We start from the raw sequence: 20,391 nt of genomic DNA, 5'->3' as shown, positions 1-20,391 counted from the left end.
GTTACAGGGGTTCTGATACCCCTAATATACATTGCAGGGGTTCTGATACCCCTAATATACGTTACAGGGGTTCTGATACCCCTAATATACGTTACAGGGGTTCTGATACCCCTAATATACGTTACAGGGGTTCTGATACGCCTGATATATGTTGTAGGGGTTTTGATACCCCTGATATACATTGTGAGGGTCTGATATCCTCCCTGATGTACGTTGTGTGGTTCTGATAATCCCAGATATACATAAAGTTTATTGTTTTATGTCCGATATACAGCGAATGACAGAGCCGGCTACGGGGCTCTTGTCATGTACCCGTATGTGTGTGTGTGTGTGTGTGTGTGTGTGACAGGTAACAGCTGTCTAGTGTGGGCGGTGAGGTCACCAACGAGCCCGCTAGCGGAAACTGCCGTCTCGTAACGAGTGTGATTAACGAACATCCTGTTTTTGTTTCAAGTTTTACGTCTGTATGGCTGTGTTTAGACGCTTTGTTATTATTTATCATTATCATTATCAATATCATTACTATTATCATCATTATTATTATATCATTATTATTATTATTATTTCTATCATTGATATTACTATTATCATTATTATCAATATTATTATCATTATCTTTATCATTATTATTAGCGGTTAGCGTTGCTGACCATGAGAACTGTCACAGGCATAGCTACGTCCTCATTAAGTAGATAATATTAAACCACTACCGTGGTGTAGAGGTTGGCTTTACTGACTATGGGTCACGGAAGGGCACGCGGCAGTCGGCCCACACCCACCCTAGGCATTCAGAAAAAGTCATGAGACCCATCAGCTTTGGGGGTGAAATGAATATAATCATTATAACTAAAATCAGATTTGGTGTTTCTTTTTATTTTCTAAAAAAAAAGATAAGAAATGGTATTACATTAAGACTGGCAAGATCATTACAGTGAAATCTTTAAGTTCAGCAGGTATTTTGAACGCACTTGGTACTTTAAGCTCAGCAGGGGTTATAAACTCAGCAGGGGTTTTAAGCTCAGCAAGGGTTTCAGGCAAAGCGAAGTGATCATGCTACTCTGTGATAAACATAAACACCAACAACATTCATAAAGCTAACTCTGCTACACCGGAACTCGTCGACGCAATTTCTGTCCCCCTGAGAGAGAGGCAAACTACGCAGATACAGACTGTGTGTTCAAGATCCTGTAAATTCCTCACCTACTTTTTACTCCACTTTGTTTACAGAATGTCTACAACCTCCACACCATCGGGCTACAGTGGTGAGGAGGAGCCTTCTGCTTTCGTATCTAGTTTCCATTTACACAGAGTAGGAATCTAGGATCGTATTACAGTCCCCCAGCAGAGAACGTCGCCTCAGACTACCATGGCCTCTGTTATCTGTCCTTCCCATGTACTGCCCTCAAGCAGACGACCTCTTCGTTGACCATCAGGTCTTCTGTTATCTGTCCTTCCCATGTACTGTCCTCAAGCAGACGACCTCTTCGTAGACCATCAGGTCTTCTGTTATCTGTCCTTCCCATGTACTGTCCTCAAGCAGACGACCTCTTCGTTGACCATCAGGTCTTCTGTTATCTGTCCTTCCCATGTACTGTCCTCAAGCAGACGACCTCTTCGTAGACCATCAGGTCTTCTGTTATCTGTCCTTCCCATGTACTGTCCTCAAGCAGACGACCTCTTCGTAGACCATCAGGTCTTCTGTTATCTGTCCTTCCCATGTACTGTCCTCAAGCAGACGACCTCTTCGTTGACCATCAGGTCTTCTGTTATCTGTCCTTCCCATGTACTGTCCTCAAGCAGACGACCTCTTCGTTGACCATCAGGTCTTCTGTTATCTGTCCTTCCGATGTACTGTCCTCCAGCCAACGACCTCGTGGTAGACCATAAGGCCTTCTGTCATCTGTCTTTCCGATGCACTGTACTCCAGCAGATGACCTCGTCGCAGACCATCAGGTCTTTTGTCTATCCTTCCCGTCATGTACTGTCTTGCAGCAGATAACTTCGTCATAAGACCATCGGGGTCTTCTGTTCTCAGTCTTTCCCCAGTACTGTTATGTACACAAGAGTTAGTTGTTAGAGTCTCAGGTGAACATGACGCACATTAACGGCGATTCATTTGTTCGTCTTTGCCTCCGCGAAGTCCAATACTAATTTGACCTCCTCGTTGACGACAGTGCGACCTTTGAGCACCGCGGTGTGACCCGTGAACAAGGAGACTCGACAGGAAGAGAGAGAGAGAGAGAGAGAGAGAGAGAGAGAGAGAGAGAGAGAGAGAGAGAGAGAGAGAGAGAGAGAGAGAGAGAGAGAGAGAGAGAGAGAGAGAGACCAGGAAAGAGCGTCTAAGCCTCTCTGCCAACTCACAACCATCCATGACAAAAAAAAAATAATGCTCTTGTTCCCAGAGGCGAAGAGGACACAAACGCCCTCTTTAAATACCCTCAGAGGTCAACGAGAGGTGAGAATAACGAGCAGCGAACAGGGACAGGAGCACAGGCGGCATTCATCAGTGCCCAGGGAGGCATTACCTATGGTGGGGGGGGAACATGATAGATGGTGTCGCTGGGCAGGAAGAACTGATTAAATGGCCTTCAGTGACTGACCGCTCCACCTCGCTGCCAGTTGTACGACGCAACCCTCCCCGGCAACGCACACCCGGAACACCACTAACAAACACAGGATATACAAACGTCTGACAGATTCTGTTATCTGTGGATTTATGGACCTGCAGGCTTTAAAGGAAGGACGATCCTGGCCTTCTACGAAGACGTAGACATTAGGATCCAAACACGTTTATGTCATCTCTCGTTTGTTGTTATTAGGTACAGAGATGGGTATACAAAGTCTATTCTTACGACGAAGGATCATTCATCTTTTCCATAACCTGTCTACCATACCATTCGCCCTGACCCTTATCGACGAGGTTAGGGTTTAGCTCTTGGTCTTGGGGTCGCCGTTTTAACCCCGAGACAATCTGATAAGGGGACGGAAGGAAACAGACCACCAGCCGTGTGGGGTCGCGCATGACTGACCCACCCACCACCCACCCTGACGTTGTGGCGTTTCCAAGCAAAAATCCGCAGTGTAGCAGCGGCCCAGGTTAGTAGCAGGTGTAGGACTCGGCCAGGGAGGTTCCCTAGTGTCCTAGGCTAGCCACGGCTTGTTGACGCCCGAGTGTCATGGGAAGAAGGTGTTTCTGGCGTCCTCAGTCTTCAGGCACACACACGCGGCCCAGGGAAACCTCAGCCAACACTCGTGTGAAAGTAAGTTGGACTTGGTGCTTAACACATTGCATTGACTAGTACAGCACGACGGTACGACCCTTGACCATGACGGTACGACTCCTGAGCACGACGGTACGGCCCTTGACCATGAAGGTACGGTCCTTGAGCACGACGGAACGACCCTTGAGCACGACGGTGCGGCCCTTGAGCACGACGGTACGACCCTGAAGCACGACGGTAGGGTCTTGTATATGATGTCCTTGGTCTGTACCTTAGCCATACCCATGGGGTCTAGTCATGGACCGCGTCATCATAACAACATAGCCTTGTGCTCAAGGAACAGGCAACATGAACCGTCATGCTTTGGCAAGTGCTCAATATACTACAACACATGTTGGTTCATTTCTCTTAGCATAACTCCAGAACATTAGTCAGGAGGGTATATATGTATACCGCTGGGTCATCCCATAACACAGAATTACCTACCAGGTCGTGTGGTTTGACGGATCCACCAATGTGTATCGCATTGTCCTGTGGTGTGAGCATTCGACAGATGAATATACATTACGTTTTGTCGTCTGAATTCACAACATGGTGTGACTTACTGAGCACGACGGTACGACCAATGGGCACAATGCTCCGACTCTTGAGCACGACCTTTGACTTACATGATCGTAGTGGATCAGGCCAAAGTTTCGACCATAATAGCAAAGGGTCGTACAGTCGTGTTCAAGGGTCGTTTACCCGTAGTGATCAAAGGGTCGTCGTTCAGTTCTACTTAACGATCGTAACGACCAAACCTCGTTGAGCTTTGGAAACATGAACATGACGCCCCGTCATCATCCACCAATGGAAAAAAAAAGAAATCTTTGTAACACTTTCCTTACGACCGAAGGGGGAATTCTGAGATCATAAACAACTTTACAGAACTTGGCACCGAAATTTCAGAAGAAAGTTACACCAACGAACGTAAAATGACAAGAGGAAGACTTGGAGTTACTACTGGTGTATGTTTGTGTTGCAGTTGGATCGCCCAGTTTCGTCTCGAAGGTCTGTTTAGATAATCTGTAAGCAACACATGACTGTTGACTTGTTCCCTTCCTGGCCGCCATTTCTCGTCCCCTGGGGGTCGCTATGGTCGGCGCCATCCTGTATTTACAGTCTTGGACAAAGATAACCCTTGAGGCGGGAGAAGTACACATTCATCATTGTCCACGTTCGTCCGCGTCTGTGTACGTTCGTCCACGTTTGTGTGCGTTGATCCGCGTTTGTCTATGTTGGTCCGCGTTTGTTTGCGTTGGTTCGCGTTTGTGTACGTTCGTCCCCGTTTGCGTACGTTCGTCCGCGTTTGTGTATGTTCGTCCGTGTTTGTGTACGTTCGTCCGCTCTTGTATGCGTTGGTCCGTGTGTGCTCTATGCGTTCGCCCGAGTACAGCTGTGGGTTGAGTAAGTGCTAGCCTGGTTGCCTGTGCTTTACTTCCACTTACCATAAGATCCAGTTCTCCTACGTTCATGGCCTCGATCCTCCCACAACCAGAGCCGTACGACCCCAGCCAGACAGCGAACCAGCCAGGCAACTTATGGATCGCAGGATCGAAATGAATTTTTCTCCTCATATCCAAGAAAGAAAAAACTCGTTCTGTCGCTGCCTCTGAATTGTGGCACAAGTTTGTCTGTAAAGCAAAATAAATCGTTAATGAACGAGTATATCTGATGGAAAAAAATATAGATACGATTATTATTATTTTTTCGTGAGGACGACTTTGATTAATTATCTTAAATCATCAGAACTTTTACTGAAGTGTGATTAACCTTCATAAAATTTTCAGGGACTGGTGCGATCGTCATATTATCAATATACATATATATATATATATGTATATATATATATATATATATATATATATATATATATATATATATATATATATATATATATATATATGGGATATATAAAAGAAAGTAAGAACCATCAGCATTGCCTCGTACGAAACAATAACAAAATGACCAACTCCTTGTCTAGAAATCGTTGTGTTCAGACACGCAAGACTGTATGTGCGTATGACGTCATTACCCAGCCGGGAGAGACTTCATTGTATAAAGAAAAGAAAGAAAAAACGACCTTAAATCTCATTTGCATGGAGGTCTTTTCATCCTCACGAAGAAAACGTACATGACTGGAAGATTTGATTTTAATGATACTCAACATGACAAACGGAATTTTAGATTAGTAATGTTGCAAAGTCTTTTAGAAATATATTGTTTTATAGCCATTAATGTTTTCAATTCGTAAGTTTCAAAAAATCCCATTGTTTTATGTAACCTTGTCTCTTTGTCGTGAAGTTAAGGATTTAGATTAAGAAGTAATAATGAAGTATATATATATATATATATATATATATATATATATATATATATATATATATATATATATATATAAATTCCTTCTTGTCCATGCCCCTTCTGACTGCCCCAGTCAACGATCCGCCGTAATGTTCTTTGCGGCTGCGCCCACACTAGTAACGCTCTCGGCGTGGCAGACCCAAATTGCCTCGTGAATACTTGTGCATCTACGAAGCAAGTAGGTTACAATCAAAAGACACAAACCAGATAAGAAACAAGATTGAATTTAAGTGCAATTATATATATATATATATATATATATATATATATATATATATATATATATATACTAAGAGCAGTTTTGCAAAAATCGCTTACCCAAGCAGAGTGGATGGCCCACCCGAAGGTACACTTCAGTTTCTGTCTCTTCTCTATCCTCAGCATGTCTTACTTATTTAATCTTCCGAGGGCGTTCTGTCTTCTCTTCAGGATGGAATAGTCAAGAGGACACAACCTAGTGACCAACTCGGACATATAATCTACTACAAGAGCATAGAAACCGAGAATTACCATCATGTCTATTTGCCTTAGCTGAAACCAGAAACTTCGCTTGAGCTTGCACGTAATTTATGGATTCACACGTCAAGAAGGAGGGTGTCTGCTTCTTGATAACGTAAAATACATATAGAAACCGCCGCTACTTCCAGCAAGAAACCAAACTAACAAGATGACAGTATGAAACACAAATTCATAAATACATTAGAGAACTAAGCTTCTTTTCATCACAAGAGCTCTCCTAATTCGAGATAAACGACCTACGACCAATGAGAACCAGAGACGAGATCACACAAACGACCTGCAACCAATGAGAACCAGAGACGAGATCACACAAACGACCTACAACCAATGAGAACCAGAGACGAGATCACACAAACGACCTGCAACCAATGAGAACCAGAGACGAGATCACACAAACGACCTACAGCCAATGAGAACCAGAGACGAGATCACACAAACGACCTACAGCCAATGAGAACCAGAGACGAGATCACTCCGATGGAATCTTATACCAGCTGTGTTCTCCCGGCTGGTACACACACTTGCTGCTTTTGCATCCACTTTTTCCCTCAAAAGATATGGCTCACTTCCCAACCGGCCTTATTCCTGAAGATGATCTTACGGTGGGAGAACAGACCTCTACACACGCTTCCTGTAGACATCCACAATAAGAGGGAGGCTACAGAAAGCCCCCCCACAAAAATGTAATATTAAAATAGTTGCCTCCATATTAACATCTAACATTAAGGTGAATAACAGAAACTTTGACGCGAGAGAAAAAATGGACTCCAGCCAGAGCCTGCCACCTCCCTCCCTCCTTCCAGCCTCTGTACCTCGCTGGTGAGGTAAGTTGCCACATCCACTCTCTCTCATTATGAGCTTCGTGAGGCAATGGTATATGTGGAGGAGGGAGGAAGAATGTTTATGCTTGTACAATGCTGTCTATCGATCCTAATTCTGTCTGTCTACCTATTTATCTATCTGTCATATATATATATATATATATATATATATATATATATATATATATATATATATATATATATATATATATATATATGAATCACACACCTTTTCCCTTCAACTTTCCGTCCCGACTCTCTTTTTCATAACATTCTACATTAAAAGCTTTTTTTATTTCATCTCTCCTGCTTCTCTCTCTCTCTCTCTCTCTCTCTCTCTCTCTCTCTCTCTCTCTCTCTCTCTCTCTCTCTCTCTCTCTCTCTCTCTTTCTTTTCCTCCTTCAAGGCACGTCCGTCTTAGACAACGGTCTCCGTCCGTGACCGGAACCCTGGACATAAAAATTAACAATTTAAAGATTTAAACGAGAGAGAATTATATTGGGTCCTGACGCGAGAGAGTGAGGTGCAGGTTCAGATGACAAGACACCCACAGGTGTGTGGCGGCTGGACGAAGATAGTGGCCGAGTATGTGGAGGGAGAGATTGGAAGCTGACATGTGTGTGTGTGTGTGTAGGAAGAAGGTGCAGCCCTGCCCAAAGTGTTTGGAAAGACAACACCAGTCTTTTACACCACCTTGGGTTACCGAGTACAGCCAGCAGATCTGAGGGTCTGCTGGAGATCTTCGAGTTGCCAGGTAAACGTGTATGTATATATATATATATATATATATATATATATATATATATATATATATATATATATATATATATATATATACATGGATCGTGTCTAGACTGGAACATATATGTCTTCTCCATCATCCATACTTTGTGGTCCCCTGTTCTCTGGCCTCCTGTCGTTGCCATAGTCTTATGAGAAATCACGTTCATGTTGTAAATGACATAATCACCCGCTCCGTACGACGGTCACTACTGTAGCGAGGAGTAATTGATTGCTTCCCCTGAGGGGGTGATTAATCTCCTCACATGATCACTGGTCATTAGCGACTTACAGGTCATAATCGTGTGTGAAGGTCAATCGAGTTCTCACGCCGATTGCAACCACCCTTGTAGAAGATGCTCCACAATACTTCATACGGTCAGATTGGGTAAATCCAACTTAACCCAGAGTGGATACGTACGTCCTACTGATTTCCATCAACTCAATCCAATTTCTGTCCAGTTCTTCGAGTCGTATGGTCAGGTGGTCCGAGGCGTTTTTGGCGACTGATCAACAGGAGACTGATCTCCTCCTCATTGGCGTCGCACACACGTATGCCCCGGGGAGGAAGGGCGACGCCACGTGAACTGGGGTGACTTGTCGTTGTCAGACGGACTTGTGGGCGAAGGTGTAAGGCAGGGGTCATGGTCGGCCGTGTGGTTTGAGGGCGGGGGCGTGTGTGGGCGGCTCAGGAGAGAGACAAGGTGTTGGTGGAGGCATGACAAGGAGATTCAAGAATTCATCAAAAATGTTTACATAAGACGTCCAGTGGTGATGGTACTTCTGATGGTATTGTCGCTTAGGTTGGCATCCCTGAAGGGAGCAGCTGGTCCATTCTACTTGTTGCCAAGTCACTGCCGCACCTGAAGGACCAGGTCCTCGCTCCTCATTGGTGGACGGATACGGCCTTCTCGATCACTGAAGAACTCCCCTGTCGACCAATCAGCAGCTACGTAAACACAGGGATATCCTTTCCTTTGAAGGTCATTTTCTTCAATCATTCTCAACCACGAGCCCGATGGTTTTCATGATGTATGAAGAGGATACATCTTCTGTGACTTCTTGGTTTAAAAAATCTATCTTCTTATCTCACTCTTGTATCTTGCAATCTTTCATCCCGTCTGTGTAATCCCACACAGCTCATATACACCCACTGTTCTTTTTCATTTCCTCCACAATCATTCTCAGCTTATCCCCACTTCCCTCACTGTTCCATTATACTACCAGTCTCATATCTTAGAAGATCCATCTTATCTCTTCGCTTTCAGCTTGCCACCGTACTGTTCCAGACCCTCAGGTCACTGGTATGGGCTGTGCCACTGTGTGTTACAGATGCAGGGGATCCTGAGGCGGTAGTAACCAGTGCTGGCATCTTTTTGGTGCGTCAATACCATGAAATCCAACATACACAGAGGAAAACAAAGCACAGTTAACCCCGTGCACTTAAGGTTGCGCCAGTAGGCTCCGCTTGGCAAAGTAGATCGGATCATCATCCTCCAAGCTTCTCTGGACTAGAACTTGGAAACTTACAAGTTCCCTCTTACTCTGTAGCTCTAAACTCTCCTCTTTCGCAGGAGGTAACTCATTAACGTCGTACAGGATGCTCTTATCATCAATTACCAGTATCGTATTCTCACTATGTACAAAAACAAGTAATGAAGATTTACATCAATGTGCGATTGCTCTCATAGAGATACCATGAGAGCCCCAAGCTTTGTGCTCTTAATAAACACAACATAGAGGCCATTAGGCTAAAGATATTCAGTATTCCGGATTGGATGACGACAGCGAAAATGGTTTGAATGTCTATCGTAAACAACGGATAATATCCTCAAATCTACAAAAAACTTGGCCAAGAAAAGTTGAAGTTATGAAGACTGAAGTGAATGAACCACGACGAGGAAGCTAGCCAGGATAGGTCGCGAGGAAGTAAACACAGTGGATAGACTGCTCAAGAAGCCATCATTGTCGCCAGACTGGGAAGCTGCAGCAAACATATCATGTTATCTATAGGCTGGGAATGGTCAGGGACACTGATCATTTGCTTAGCTGGTTGTTTGGCCATTTGAGGGGTCTACCAACTACCGTGGGTCATTAAGGCCGTCGACGGCATAATGAAACTAATTTCGAGCATCTGGGAGAGGGCCTTATTTTCCTTCACTTTTATCTTCCTCACACATCCACTAGTAACAAAGGTGTGTCAGTGACCAAGTCACTTGCCTGCATGAGCTGGATAGGAAGTGTATCAGCCAAGCTGCATTTCCGATAAGTAGTGTTTACAGAAGGCGCCAGAGGAAGTGTGTCCTGTTTCACGTCAATGCCAGAAGCCGTTTCGAGTTTTACGTCAGTAGTCAAAAGTGTGTGTTGTTTTGTGGTAACACCAGGGAAGGTGTTTCATATCGTCTTCAGTGGAGTGAATGGCTTGTAAAAATGGAACTGACAGGGCCCATATATCTATCTATCTACCTATATCTATCTATCTACCTATATATATATATATATATATATATATATATATATATATATATATATATATATATATATATATATATATACATATATATATACATATATATATATCATTTCGAATTGAGGAGTCTAGAACTGACAATCATATCAATTCACATTGGTATACCTCTACGATACCTTGTGATTATTCATTTTTCTATTCTTTACTTATAGATGACAAATGATAAGCATTCTAACCCATTGTCTGCAGGATCGTAGTCCAACTGCGTCACTGAACGCACGATGACCACAACTTACCAAGAAGTTTAAGAGAAAGTTATAGTTATTGTAGAAGGGATTTCTCTCACGTACATGGCTTCTGATCCTTTTCCACTTACGAGTTTTTGTTTTGGAAACCGAGACCAAAGTTTCTGGAGCATTTGTGGATATGGACATAAAAAGCCTGTTCGCGAGCACACCAGTGGTACTGTTCGTTCTCAACGAGCAAGAGTTATGCCCTGTTTAAACAACGCTTTGAGGCGTAACACTAAGAAGAAGGATAATGCTACACGTGATACTTTACTGTCATGCGTGGAATGTGTTGATGACGTAAGAGGGGTGAGTGTATGAGCTAATTAGCTCTACTCCTAAATGGACTACCACTCATTATATGAGGGGAGGAGGCGAAAGGGTTCGAAGAGAGAAAGACGCTGCTGACCCTCGTTAGTTCAACTCATTTCACATAAGTGGACACACAACAGATGGCCAAGTCACTGTTGACGGCGTCTCACATTTGCACAATAATCTGCGAGATATCCAAGTCATAAGGTATTCAGGGACGGTCGGTCCTCGAGGCATAATAACATGGATGGTCACCGGTGGACGAGGCTAGCTGGTCGCTGCGTCATGGTTGCCTTAGTGACTTTGTGGAATCTATCCTAACCTGTGGCCATCCCTCGCACTCATCCATATCCCACGTACGGAAGACCGAGGACCTGATCCTTGAGTCAAGTTGCTACTCGGTGGACGTAAGATAGTTCTATACTGTGTCTATGTAAGGCCGAAGTTCCATTTCAAGTCTTGGAAGTTGAGCAGATGCAGAGGGAGAGGCCAAACCACTTTGCTATACCTCGTGGATCATGAGTGGACGATATACGTACATGCGTCTGCTCTGAGAGATGACGGAAGACCTCTCTCATCTCCTCATCAGCAAATCTGACTCGTGTTCATCCGGGACGTATGGACGGAATGTGCGACAGAGAATCCTGAGGAATGGAATCCGAAGGACGAACTGTGACAGGGAGGTTGTCTAGGAGATGAATATTTCATGGATAGAACCAAATCCCCCGAGCCGAACTTAGCCCTCTCAATTAATGATAGTGGCACTGCTCAGATCTCCGTCACCCTCCCTAATATCCTTTGACACTGATGAATCGGAGGCGTCAAGTCTTCGTGACCTTAATACTCTTATAGTGGGATGGGCTCCGGGATCCTGGCAGGAGACAGGGACGTGTTGATGGCTCAAAGGAGGAGCAGCATAACGAACACGAACTAAGAGTAGATGGTCAATCTCCAGTAGACCATACCACTACATGCGTGGAACATTCTGAGCCTCTGCAGAGATGGCTGATCATTTTGCCGCGTCGAGAGACAACGAGTAATTCTTATGACCAACACGTAACCACACACCCCCCCCCACACACACCCACACACACACACACACACACACACCACCTAACTCGTGCGGTTGCTGGCTGTGATTGCCTATAGGCAGTCTAGTCGCCTTGGGTGATCGGTTTTCCCCTGGGAGGATAACGCTAATATGACCCGAGTCTGTTGATCCTATATGGTGGGCGGTGCAGGCAGTCCTCCTGGGGCGTATGTGTCTGAAGATCAGATATCTTCAGTGGCTGACTTGATGACGCCAGAGTTGAAAGAGCAGCGAGGGGGACAAGTTTGTGTGTGTATGTGTGTGTGTGTGTGTGTGTGGTTATCAGTAAATAGATAAGTGTATGTTTATGTGGAAGTAACTCTTGAGGAAGTGGAGGATTACTTTACTAGAAGTGACCTCCGTCTATCTACCCTGACCCCAGGGTTACTACTGTCGTCACCTTCGACTATGTTCAGGCGCCGGGCGGTTGTGAGGTAGCAAGTACAACAGTTGTGGTGGTGCTGTCACTGGTTCACTGAGAAACAAGTCGTTGAATTCTCCTCAGGTTGTGGTGATGCTGCTAGAGGGGAGGGGAGGTGGAGCTGAATGGATGTGAGGATGCTTGCATCTATGGCTCCATCGGTGTGAAGATGGGGGTGTCAGTGTTCAGAAGCCGCGTCTTAGTGTCCTCTTATCCTCTAAGGCCAGAAGGGCGCACCATCTGGCTGGATTAAAGACTTGATTGCTGCTACCTGGAAGTCGTATGGGGACCTCGACGAGACATCCTAAGATAGCAGGAGCAAGATGTCACATAGTTCGATTCTTCAGATAAGGTCCTCGTCTCCTGGTGGTGACTGCTTGGAAGTCCTCGTGGTAGGTCTCCCGGTATGACAGATTTATCTCTAGGAAGTCGGCAGCTGACCTCCTCCTCCTCCTCCTCTGTATTCTGAGGTCTTGTTCAGCGTCGTCATGAGCCTCAGCAGGACTTCCTGCAGTTTAAAGTGCTTCTAAAAGACGCAATCGATGTAGCGCATCTCAGGAAGTCTCACGGCTTTGTAAGGTGCCTACGAAGGACATCTCTAGATAGACCTGTCCAGCACAGTTACGTTACTCGTAACTACCCTGCAGTCACGTCAATCAAAGTGTCAAGAACATGCTAAACATCCCAGGTGACAAGACCCATGATAGCATGACTGACACGTCAGATGAGTTGGGAATACGTGCGACACACAACATGAAGTGAAAAACGAAATTTCAAGTAATTATTTGATCTGGATTTTGGATGGGAAGGCACGAAGTACCAGTGTGTAATACAGATTTTCCTCAGAACATAGTGAGGTCTGTGTGGATCCTGGTGTTCGATCACAATATCGAATATGTAAACGTGATGTATATAGGATTAGACGTGTCCCTGGAAAGAGACTAAATACCAACTGGAAAAGCAACTCAAACCCTGCTGGAAATAGACTAACTGGAAAGGAGCTAAAATCCATCCTTTTGAAGACTCTGTCGGATACTGGTGACTTGTGTGACCTTGTGTGGCAATAACGTCTCGAGCGATAAGGTAAACAACACGGAGGTGTATAAACACCGGTATCTCAATTAACACTCCTGGAATGTACAAAGACAGACAAACAATCCTCACTTCCGAGATAGTGTTGCTTAATTCACATATGTTTACGAATGTCACATTGGACACGACAACGCATACTTAAGAAGACAGCCGAAGTCTTATCTTATAGTAAGTACGTGGTGTTATAGGTATTATGATACCAAGGGTGTACGTGTAGATTATAGGTTCGGGCATGAATTAGTCTATGTTGTGTTGGAGATAACCCCGAGACAGAACACGAGACTAACCTGCTTAACTGAAGACCAACAACTTATGGAGTTTAGGTTTACCTTTCGTCCTTGTGGCCTTTCCAGAGGTTAATTCTACCTATACCGCGAGCTCGCAATGTGCAGGAGGTTTGAAGGAATAAGCATATAACTCCAGGCAAGAGGAGGCTATCCCGTCACATGCAGAGAGAGAGAGAGAGAGAGAGAGAGAGAGAGAGAGAGAGAGAGAGAGAGATCCTTATCGAGTCAAGCAAGGGTGTGTGTGTGTGTGTCCCAGGCTCGCCCAAGCAGACTACATATTAAGGAGAGCGATGAGCTGGGTGGCGCCTTTATATATATATACCTATTTACTTGACTCGAAGATATGTGACTTTTTCTGTTTGCTTGCTTCTTCGCACCGCCTACTGCCCGCCCATCTTTCCGAGGAAACTGACAATATTCAAAAAGACATCATGAATTATCAACTGGTTTGGGATATTGACAATACATTCATCAGATCTTCCTTAGAAAAATTTAGACTTCAAACCATGGAAACTATGAGTCCTGAATATATATATATATATATATATATATATATATATATATATATATATATATATATATATATATATATATATATATATATATATGTATATATATATATATATATATATATATATATATATATATATATATATATATATATATTACTGCGAGAACTACATTATGATATTATTTGAAAGAATATCATACAGTAAGAATATTCTTGAGTCGCAGTATAAAGTTACATGCAAGAATATAATACATCAAGAACCTAACCTCAAGTTTACACCATCATGACAATAATTAACACCACAATCCAACGAGTCTTGTATATATGCTCGGCCTTGTGTACCGTGTTGACCTAACCTTGGCAAGCTCGGCGCCAGCCACAAGGATGATAAAGGAACCCACACGACTAATGGACCTCATATCTGAGTACTCGAGGTGGTTTGGTTGACGCTGAACAACTTACACGAGATAAAGCCTGGGGGAGTGGAACGAAGGAATGCTGAAAAGTTTGTTTTTAAATGTCGCGTTAGTTCGTGAACTTGGGTAATCTGGTGTATTTATCCCATTCTCGACCCACAACCCACACACACACACACCTACCCTTATGTCCATATAAAGCAGACACACACACATACACTCGCACGCACCTACACACTCACAGTGAGTGTGTGGGTGCGTCACAGAGCTACAGTTCCCGATATGTGTTCGCTTACCACACCTGCTTCATGACTTCCCACACTCACATGCCAAGGTTCACACACCCGCTGACTTCTTGACACACACACACACACACCGAGTAAAAACAAGATAGCTTTACCCTATAATCTATATATCTGTTCTCTGGTTGGCTGACGGGGGGGGAAAAAAAAAAACAAGAGAATGTAAGACAGAATTTGCCTGATTAGCATATCTTGATCCGGCCACATCATATGTTGCTCGCTTATGCGATCTTTATGGACAACCTTACACCTAAGTCTGACCCTGACACATAAGTCTAACGACAAATGGACAAAGATTCCAACCTTACCTTTGAGAGTTCAGATTCCTTGTTCTCATAGGTGTTCGTCTATAGCCTAAGTGGTATAGGGGTATTGTATTGTTCACATCGATCCTCACAGTGTGAGATGTGTGAGCCAGTTCACATCTGTGAGGCCAGGGACCCACCAATATGGAGATGGGCGTGTGACATTCTACACCTGGTCGACGTATACCACCAGGTGGTGATGTGGTACACTTATTTGCTCGTGTTACACGTATACACCTGTATATAAAGGCAGGTGTGGGTGTATGCATCGGTCGTTTATACACCTGCACTGCTACAGGTGTGGGCAAGTGCACACACGTGTGATGATTACACGTATATAACAACAGGTGTTGATCACTACATTTTTTTTTTTGTTTGAGTGAACGACCTTATTCATTCTTGTGTAAATGACTAATCTCTTGATGCCTCTCCATGTTCTCTAGATGCCTCTCCATGTTCTCTTGATGCCTCTCCATGTCCCCTTGATGCCTCTCCATTTCCTCCTGTTTTAAGTCCTGCCTCATTTCAACCACACTTCTCTCAATATGGACTTGGGTAGGATACACATCCTGGACACAGGTATCTTGAGGAAGCATGATGCTTGTGAAAGATATAACCCTTCTCGTTTCTCTTAAGGAAACGTCTTCTTGACTCTCCCATTTCATTTCATGACACAGTTGCGTCATCGTAATTTCTTTCCTTCTACCTGTAAGATGATGCAAGTCTTGTCCAGCTGCTGAAGAACTTGAGAGATTTTGAGTAATGCGTCCACATAGTTACCGAATAAAGTTAAAATCTGAGGTGGTCCTACCTGAGAAGTCATTCAACCCGACCACAAAACCTGATTGATTCTCTCTCTCTCTCTCTCTCTCTCTCTCTCTCTCTCTCTCTCTCTCTCTCTCTCTCTCCTCTCTCTCTCTCTTTTCAATAGCGTTAAGGCCAAGTGAGGATTTTCCCTCGTAGGCTCAGTTCTCTGTTCTTAACGCTACCTCGCTGACGCGGAAATGACGAATATGTACGATATATATATATATATATATATATATATATATATATATATATATATATATATATATATATATATATATATATATATATATACTTAGAAAAGCAAATGGATTTGTATGTAGCATTTATGGATCTGGAGAAGGCATATGATAGAGTTGATAGAGATGCTCTGTGGAAGGTATTAAGAATATATGGTGTGGGAGGAAAGTTGTTAGAAGCAGTGAAAAGTTTTTATCGAGGATGTAAGGCATGTGTACGGGTAGGAAGAGAGGAAAGTGATTGGTTCTCAGTGAATGTAGGTTTGCGGCAGGGGTGTGTGATGTCTCCATGGTTGTTTAATTTGTTTATGGATGGGGTTGTTAGGGAGTAAATGTAAGAGTTTTGGAAAGAGGGGCAAGTATGAAGTCTGTTGGGGATGAGAGAGCTTGGGAAGTGAGTCAGTTGTTGTTCGCTGATGATACAGCGCTGGTGGCTGATTCATGTGAGAAACTGCAGAAGCTGGTGACTGAGTTTGGTAAAGTGTGTGGAAGAAGAAAGTTAAGAGTAAATGTGAATAAGAGCAAGGTCATTAGGTACAGTAGGGTTGAGGGTCAAGTCAATTGGGAGGTGAGTTTGAATGGAGAAAAACTGGAGGAAGTGAAGTGTTTTAGATATCTGGGAGTGGATCTGGCAGCGGATGGAACCATGGAAGCGGAAGTGGATCATAGGGTGGGGGAGGGGCGAAAACTCTGGGGGCCTTGAAAAATGTGTGGAAGTCGAGAACATTATCTCGGAAAGCAAAAATGGGTATGTTTGAAGGAATAGTGGTTCCAACAATGTTGTATGGTTGCGCGGCGTGGGCTATGGATAGAGTTGTGCGCAGGAGGATGGATGTGCTGGAAATGAGATGTTTGAGGACAATGTGTGGTGTGAGGTGGTTTGATCGAGTGAGTAACGTAAGGGTAGAGAGATGTGTGGAAATAAAAAGAGCGTGGTTGAGAGAGCAGAAGAGGGTGTTTTGAAGTGGTTTGGGCACATGTGAGAGAATGAGTGAGGAAAGATTGACCAAGAGGATATATGTGTCGGAGGTGGAGGGAACGAGGAGAAGAGGGAGACCAAATTGGAGGTGGAAAGATGGAGTGAAAAAGATTTTGTGGGATCGGGGCCTGAACATGCAGGAGGGTGAAAGGAGGGCAAGGAATAGAGTGAATTGGAGCGATGTGGTATACCGGGGTTGACGTGCTGTCAGTGGATTAAATCAAGGCATGTGAAGCGTCTGGGGTAAACCATGGAAAGCTGTGTAGGTATGTATATTTGCGTGTGTGGACGTATGTATATACATGTGTATGGGGGGAGGTTGGGCCATTTCTTTCGTCTGTTTCCTTGCGCTACCTCGCAAACGCGGGAGACAGCGACAAAGTATAATAAAAAAAAAATAAATATAAATATAAATATAATATATATATATATATATATATATATATATATATATATATATATATATATGTTTATATATATATATATCAAAATATTCACCAAGACGACACTGAGCAGGTTGCCACAGTAGGACGATGCAGAAAGTTACAGAGAATGTGATACACAGAATATCTCTAGCCAGACAAATGGTCCAGGCTCACACACACACACACACACACTGGAGGGCCTCTTTGACGTCACGAGTTGAAGAAAGAAGAAGAAACAAAAGACAAAGAAGAGAAGCGTCAGGGGAATTCTGGGGTGGGAATCCTGCTAGTGTGATAGAGAGGAGATACAGTAAGGTACGTATGTGTGAGGCTTAATGGTAGAAGGGAGGAAATAGACATACCAGTGGCTCATGCTCGAGTTAGTGACGGCAGTACGGTAATAATAAGCCTCGCTTGATAGTGCGTTGGTTAGTTCGTAGGACGGTGGCAAAAGCTAGCACGCAGGAGGCACTCTCGCTGGCACAGAACGAAGTAATGTCCATAGAAGAGAGAGAGAGAGAGAGAGATGCACAGCGTTACCCACAGGGGAGGATCTTCCCTCTCCTCCTCCTCCCACACGTGGAGTTACTCCACTGGGACCATAATTCCTGAGGGTCGGTCAGCGTTGGGGCTAACCTCGCCGCCAACACAGTGAGCCAGTTTTTAGTGAGGAGAAGCATGCGGGGCGGGGCGGGGCGGGGTGGAGGGAGAGGCGGGGCGGGGCGGTTAGTTACTTCCCCCTTAAACTCGACCAAACGCTAAACATAAAACTATTAAGTGGATTATCTCAGACCTAACTAACGTAAAGATGAAAATTTCCAAAATTCAGAGATATTTTGAGTTACTTTATAAGAACACATACGATCTTTTGTAATTTTTTTTTTTTGAGGGACGTGTAGAAAAGCGGAAGTCATTTTTTACGCAAATGAGGTCACTGGAGGTCAATCCCCCGTTTTCTGTTCTTCCCGGGTAACCTCTTTAATTCCAGCATTGACGTCCTTCGGAGGGAGAACCGTATGATGGGTGTACTGAGGAAGAAAACTGGGGGGGGTACTGAGGAAGAAAACTGGGGGGGTGTACTGAGGAAGAAAACTGGGGGAGGGGTGGGTACTGGGGACGAGTGATAGCTAAGGGGTGTACTGGGGGGGGCTAGCTTGAGGGGGGGTCCTCTAAAGAGGGGAATAGATAGTTTACTAGAGAGGAAATGGCTATAGGGCTGAGCGATGCCAACCCTACATCCTCAGTGATTGGTTGGCTACGTCATGTATGTTTTACGACCAAATGTGATTGGCTGGATGGTTTCGTCATGGGCGGAGCTCTCAGGAGAACACGCCTTGTGATTGGTGACATCGTTTGTTGATGGTGGGGTCTCTCTCGGAGGGAAAGCACTGATTGGCTGGTTTGAGGGAAGGAGGATTAGTATGGAAAGTCTTTGAGATGTGGTTCACAGTTCGAAGGGAAGGACGATTTTTTGGTCAGGTCTTCAACGGCACGACGGGCTTTTAAAAGACAGGATGGTGGGAGGAGGGAAAGCAGCTCAAGAGTTTTGTTTCTTTACGTTTAAATTCTAGTTACGTAGGAGATGGGGAAGACGAGAACACCACGAGAAAGTCATTTGTAACAAATGTGAACATTGTCCAAAACCCTCCTCAACTTGCTTTCTCCGTTGTAAGAATAAAAGATGTCTTTTTCCTTTTTTGTTTCTTAGTGAATCATTCCATTCATCGTACGATTAAGACAAACACACACGCACGCACGCGCACACCGCCGCTCCTCCTCGCGGAATTGTCTCTGTAGCTGCAACACTTACTGGGATCTCTCGGTGTAGCATCCTGGCGACGCAAGGCGCGCTTCAAGTCCAAAACGATGTTTGGATCTTGCGCGATGCTCAAATTTCAGACAAGCGCTTGCCCATGAGACACGAAACGTGAAAATGACGATCATATTCTTCTTCCTCTGAAACAACAGCGCCTGACCTGAACTGTGGTAGATGGATAACAAGTGGATCTGGTGGAGTGATTACTTCGGTGATTTGACTTCCTGGGAAGATATCAGGTTTAATCCATACGCCACACGTCCAGTATCTTGTTCTCTCGTTGGTATATACTTAATGATGCGTTTCCTCGTGAGATGAGCGTCACCAGCTGATTTATTAAGGTCACCAGCTGATCTATTAAGGTCACCAGCTGTCATATTGACGCCACCAGCTTGCTGTTCTCACCACAAAACATTATGGTGTTTGTCGACTAACACTCGCTTCACAGTGTTTGGAAGCGATCTAGTCATGGGTTCATCGCTGTCTGCAGACTTCGAAGGCCGTCTTCATACTACGAAGGTCCTGTTTTCAGAGTTCGAAGGTCTTCTTTCGGACTTCGAAGGTCTTGCTTTCAGGCATCGAAGGTCTTGTATGCAGACTTCGAAGGTCCTGTGTTCGGACATCGGAGGTCTCACGTTCAGGCTTCGAAGGTCCTCTGTATATGCGATTCTAAACCGGTTGTGGTGAGAGTCTAACCAGTCAGATTCAGTCTGAATAACATCATTTTTTTGGATATTGTATTCTTCCTCTCATGTGATGAGAGTTGCCGGGTTCCTGCAAGGAAGAAACGGATTTCGAACCCAGGAGTGTCCAACGCGAGTGATGGGGGCGCGCCTACTTCACCTGCTTTGCCACCAACGCACCTGATAACGAGGCTTATATAAGGCC

General features: G+C 44.3%; 2 protein-coding genes across 2 annotated transcripts in view; one reads left to right on the top strand and one right to left on the bottom strand.

Annotated features, from left to right (window-relative positions):
- The window catches only part of LOC139759870 (uncharacterized), a 79,929-nt gene that overhangs the window by 14,631 nt on the left and 44,907 nt on the right, over positions 1 to 20,391 (bottom strand). The window contains exon 3 of the mRNA XM_071682392.1: positions 4,709 to 4,894. Coding sequence (XP_071538493.1) covers positions 4,709 to 4,894 — 186 coding nt within the window. The remainder of the gene's footprint in view (positions 1 to 4,708; positions 4,895 to 20,391) is intronic.
- Positions 3,110 to 20,391, top strand: part of LOC139759867 (short-chain dehydrogenase/reductase family 9C member 7-like) — a 60,532-nt gene continuing 43,250 nt past the window's right edge. The window contains exon 1 of the mRNA XM_071682388.1: positions 3,110 to 3,260. The gene's annotated coding sequence lies outside the window, so the exon portion shown is untranslated. The remainder of the gene's footprint in view (positions 3,261 to 20,391) is intronic.

The sequence above is a fragment of the Panulirus ornatus genome, chromosome 34 (genome assembly GCF_036320965.1).
Source record: "Panulirus ornatus isolate Po-2019 chromosome 34, ASM3632096v1, whole genome shotgun sequence".
Taxonomy (NCBI): domain Eukaryota; kingdom Metazoa; phylum Arthropoda; class Malacostraca; order Decapoda; family Palinuridae; genus Panulirus; species Panulirus ornatus.
Note: the sequence above shows the minus strand (reverse complement) of the source record. Positions and strands in the feature narration are given on the sequence as shown.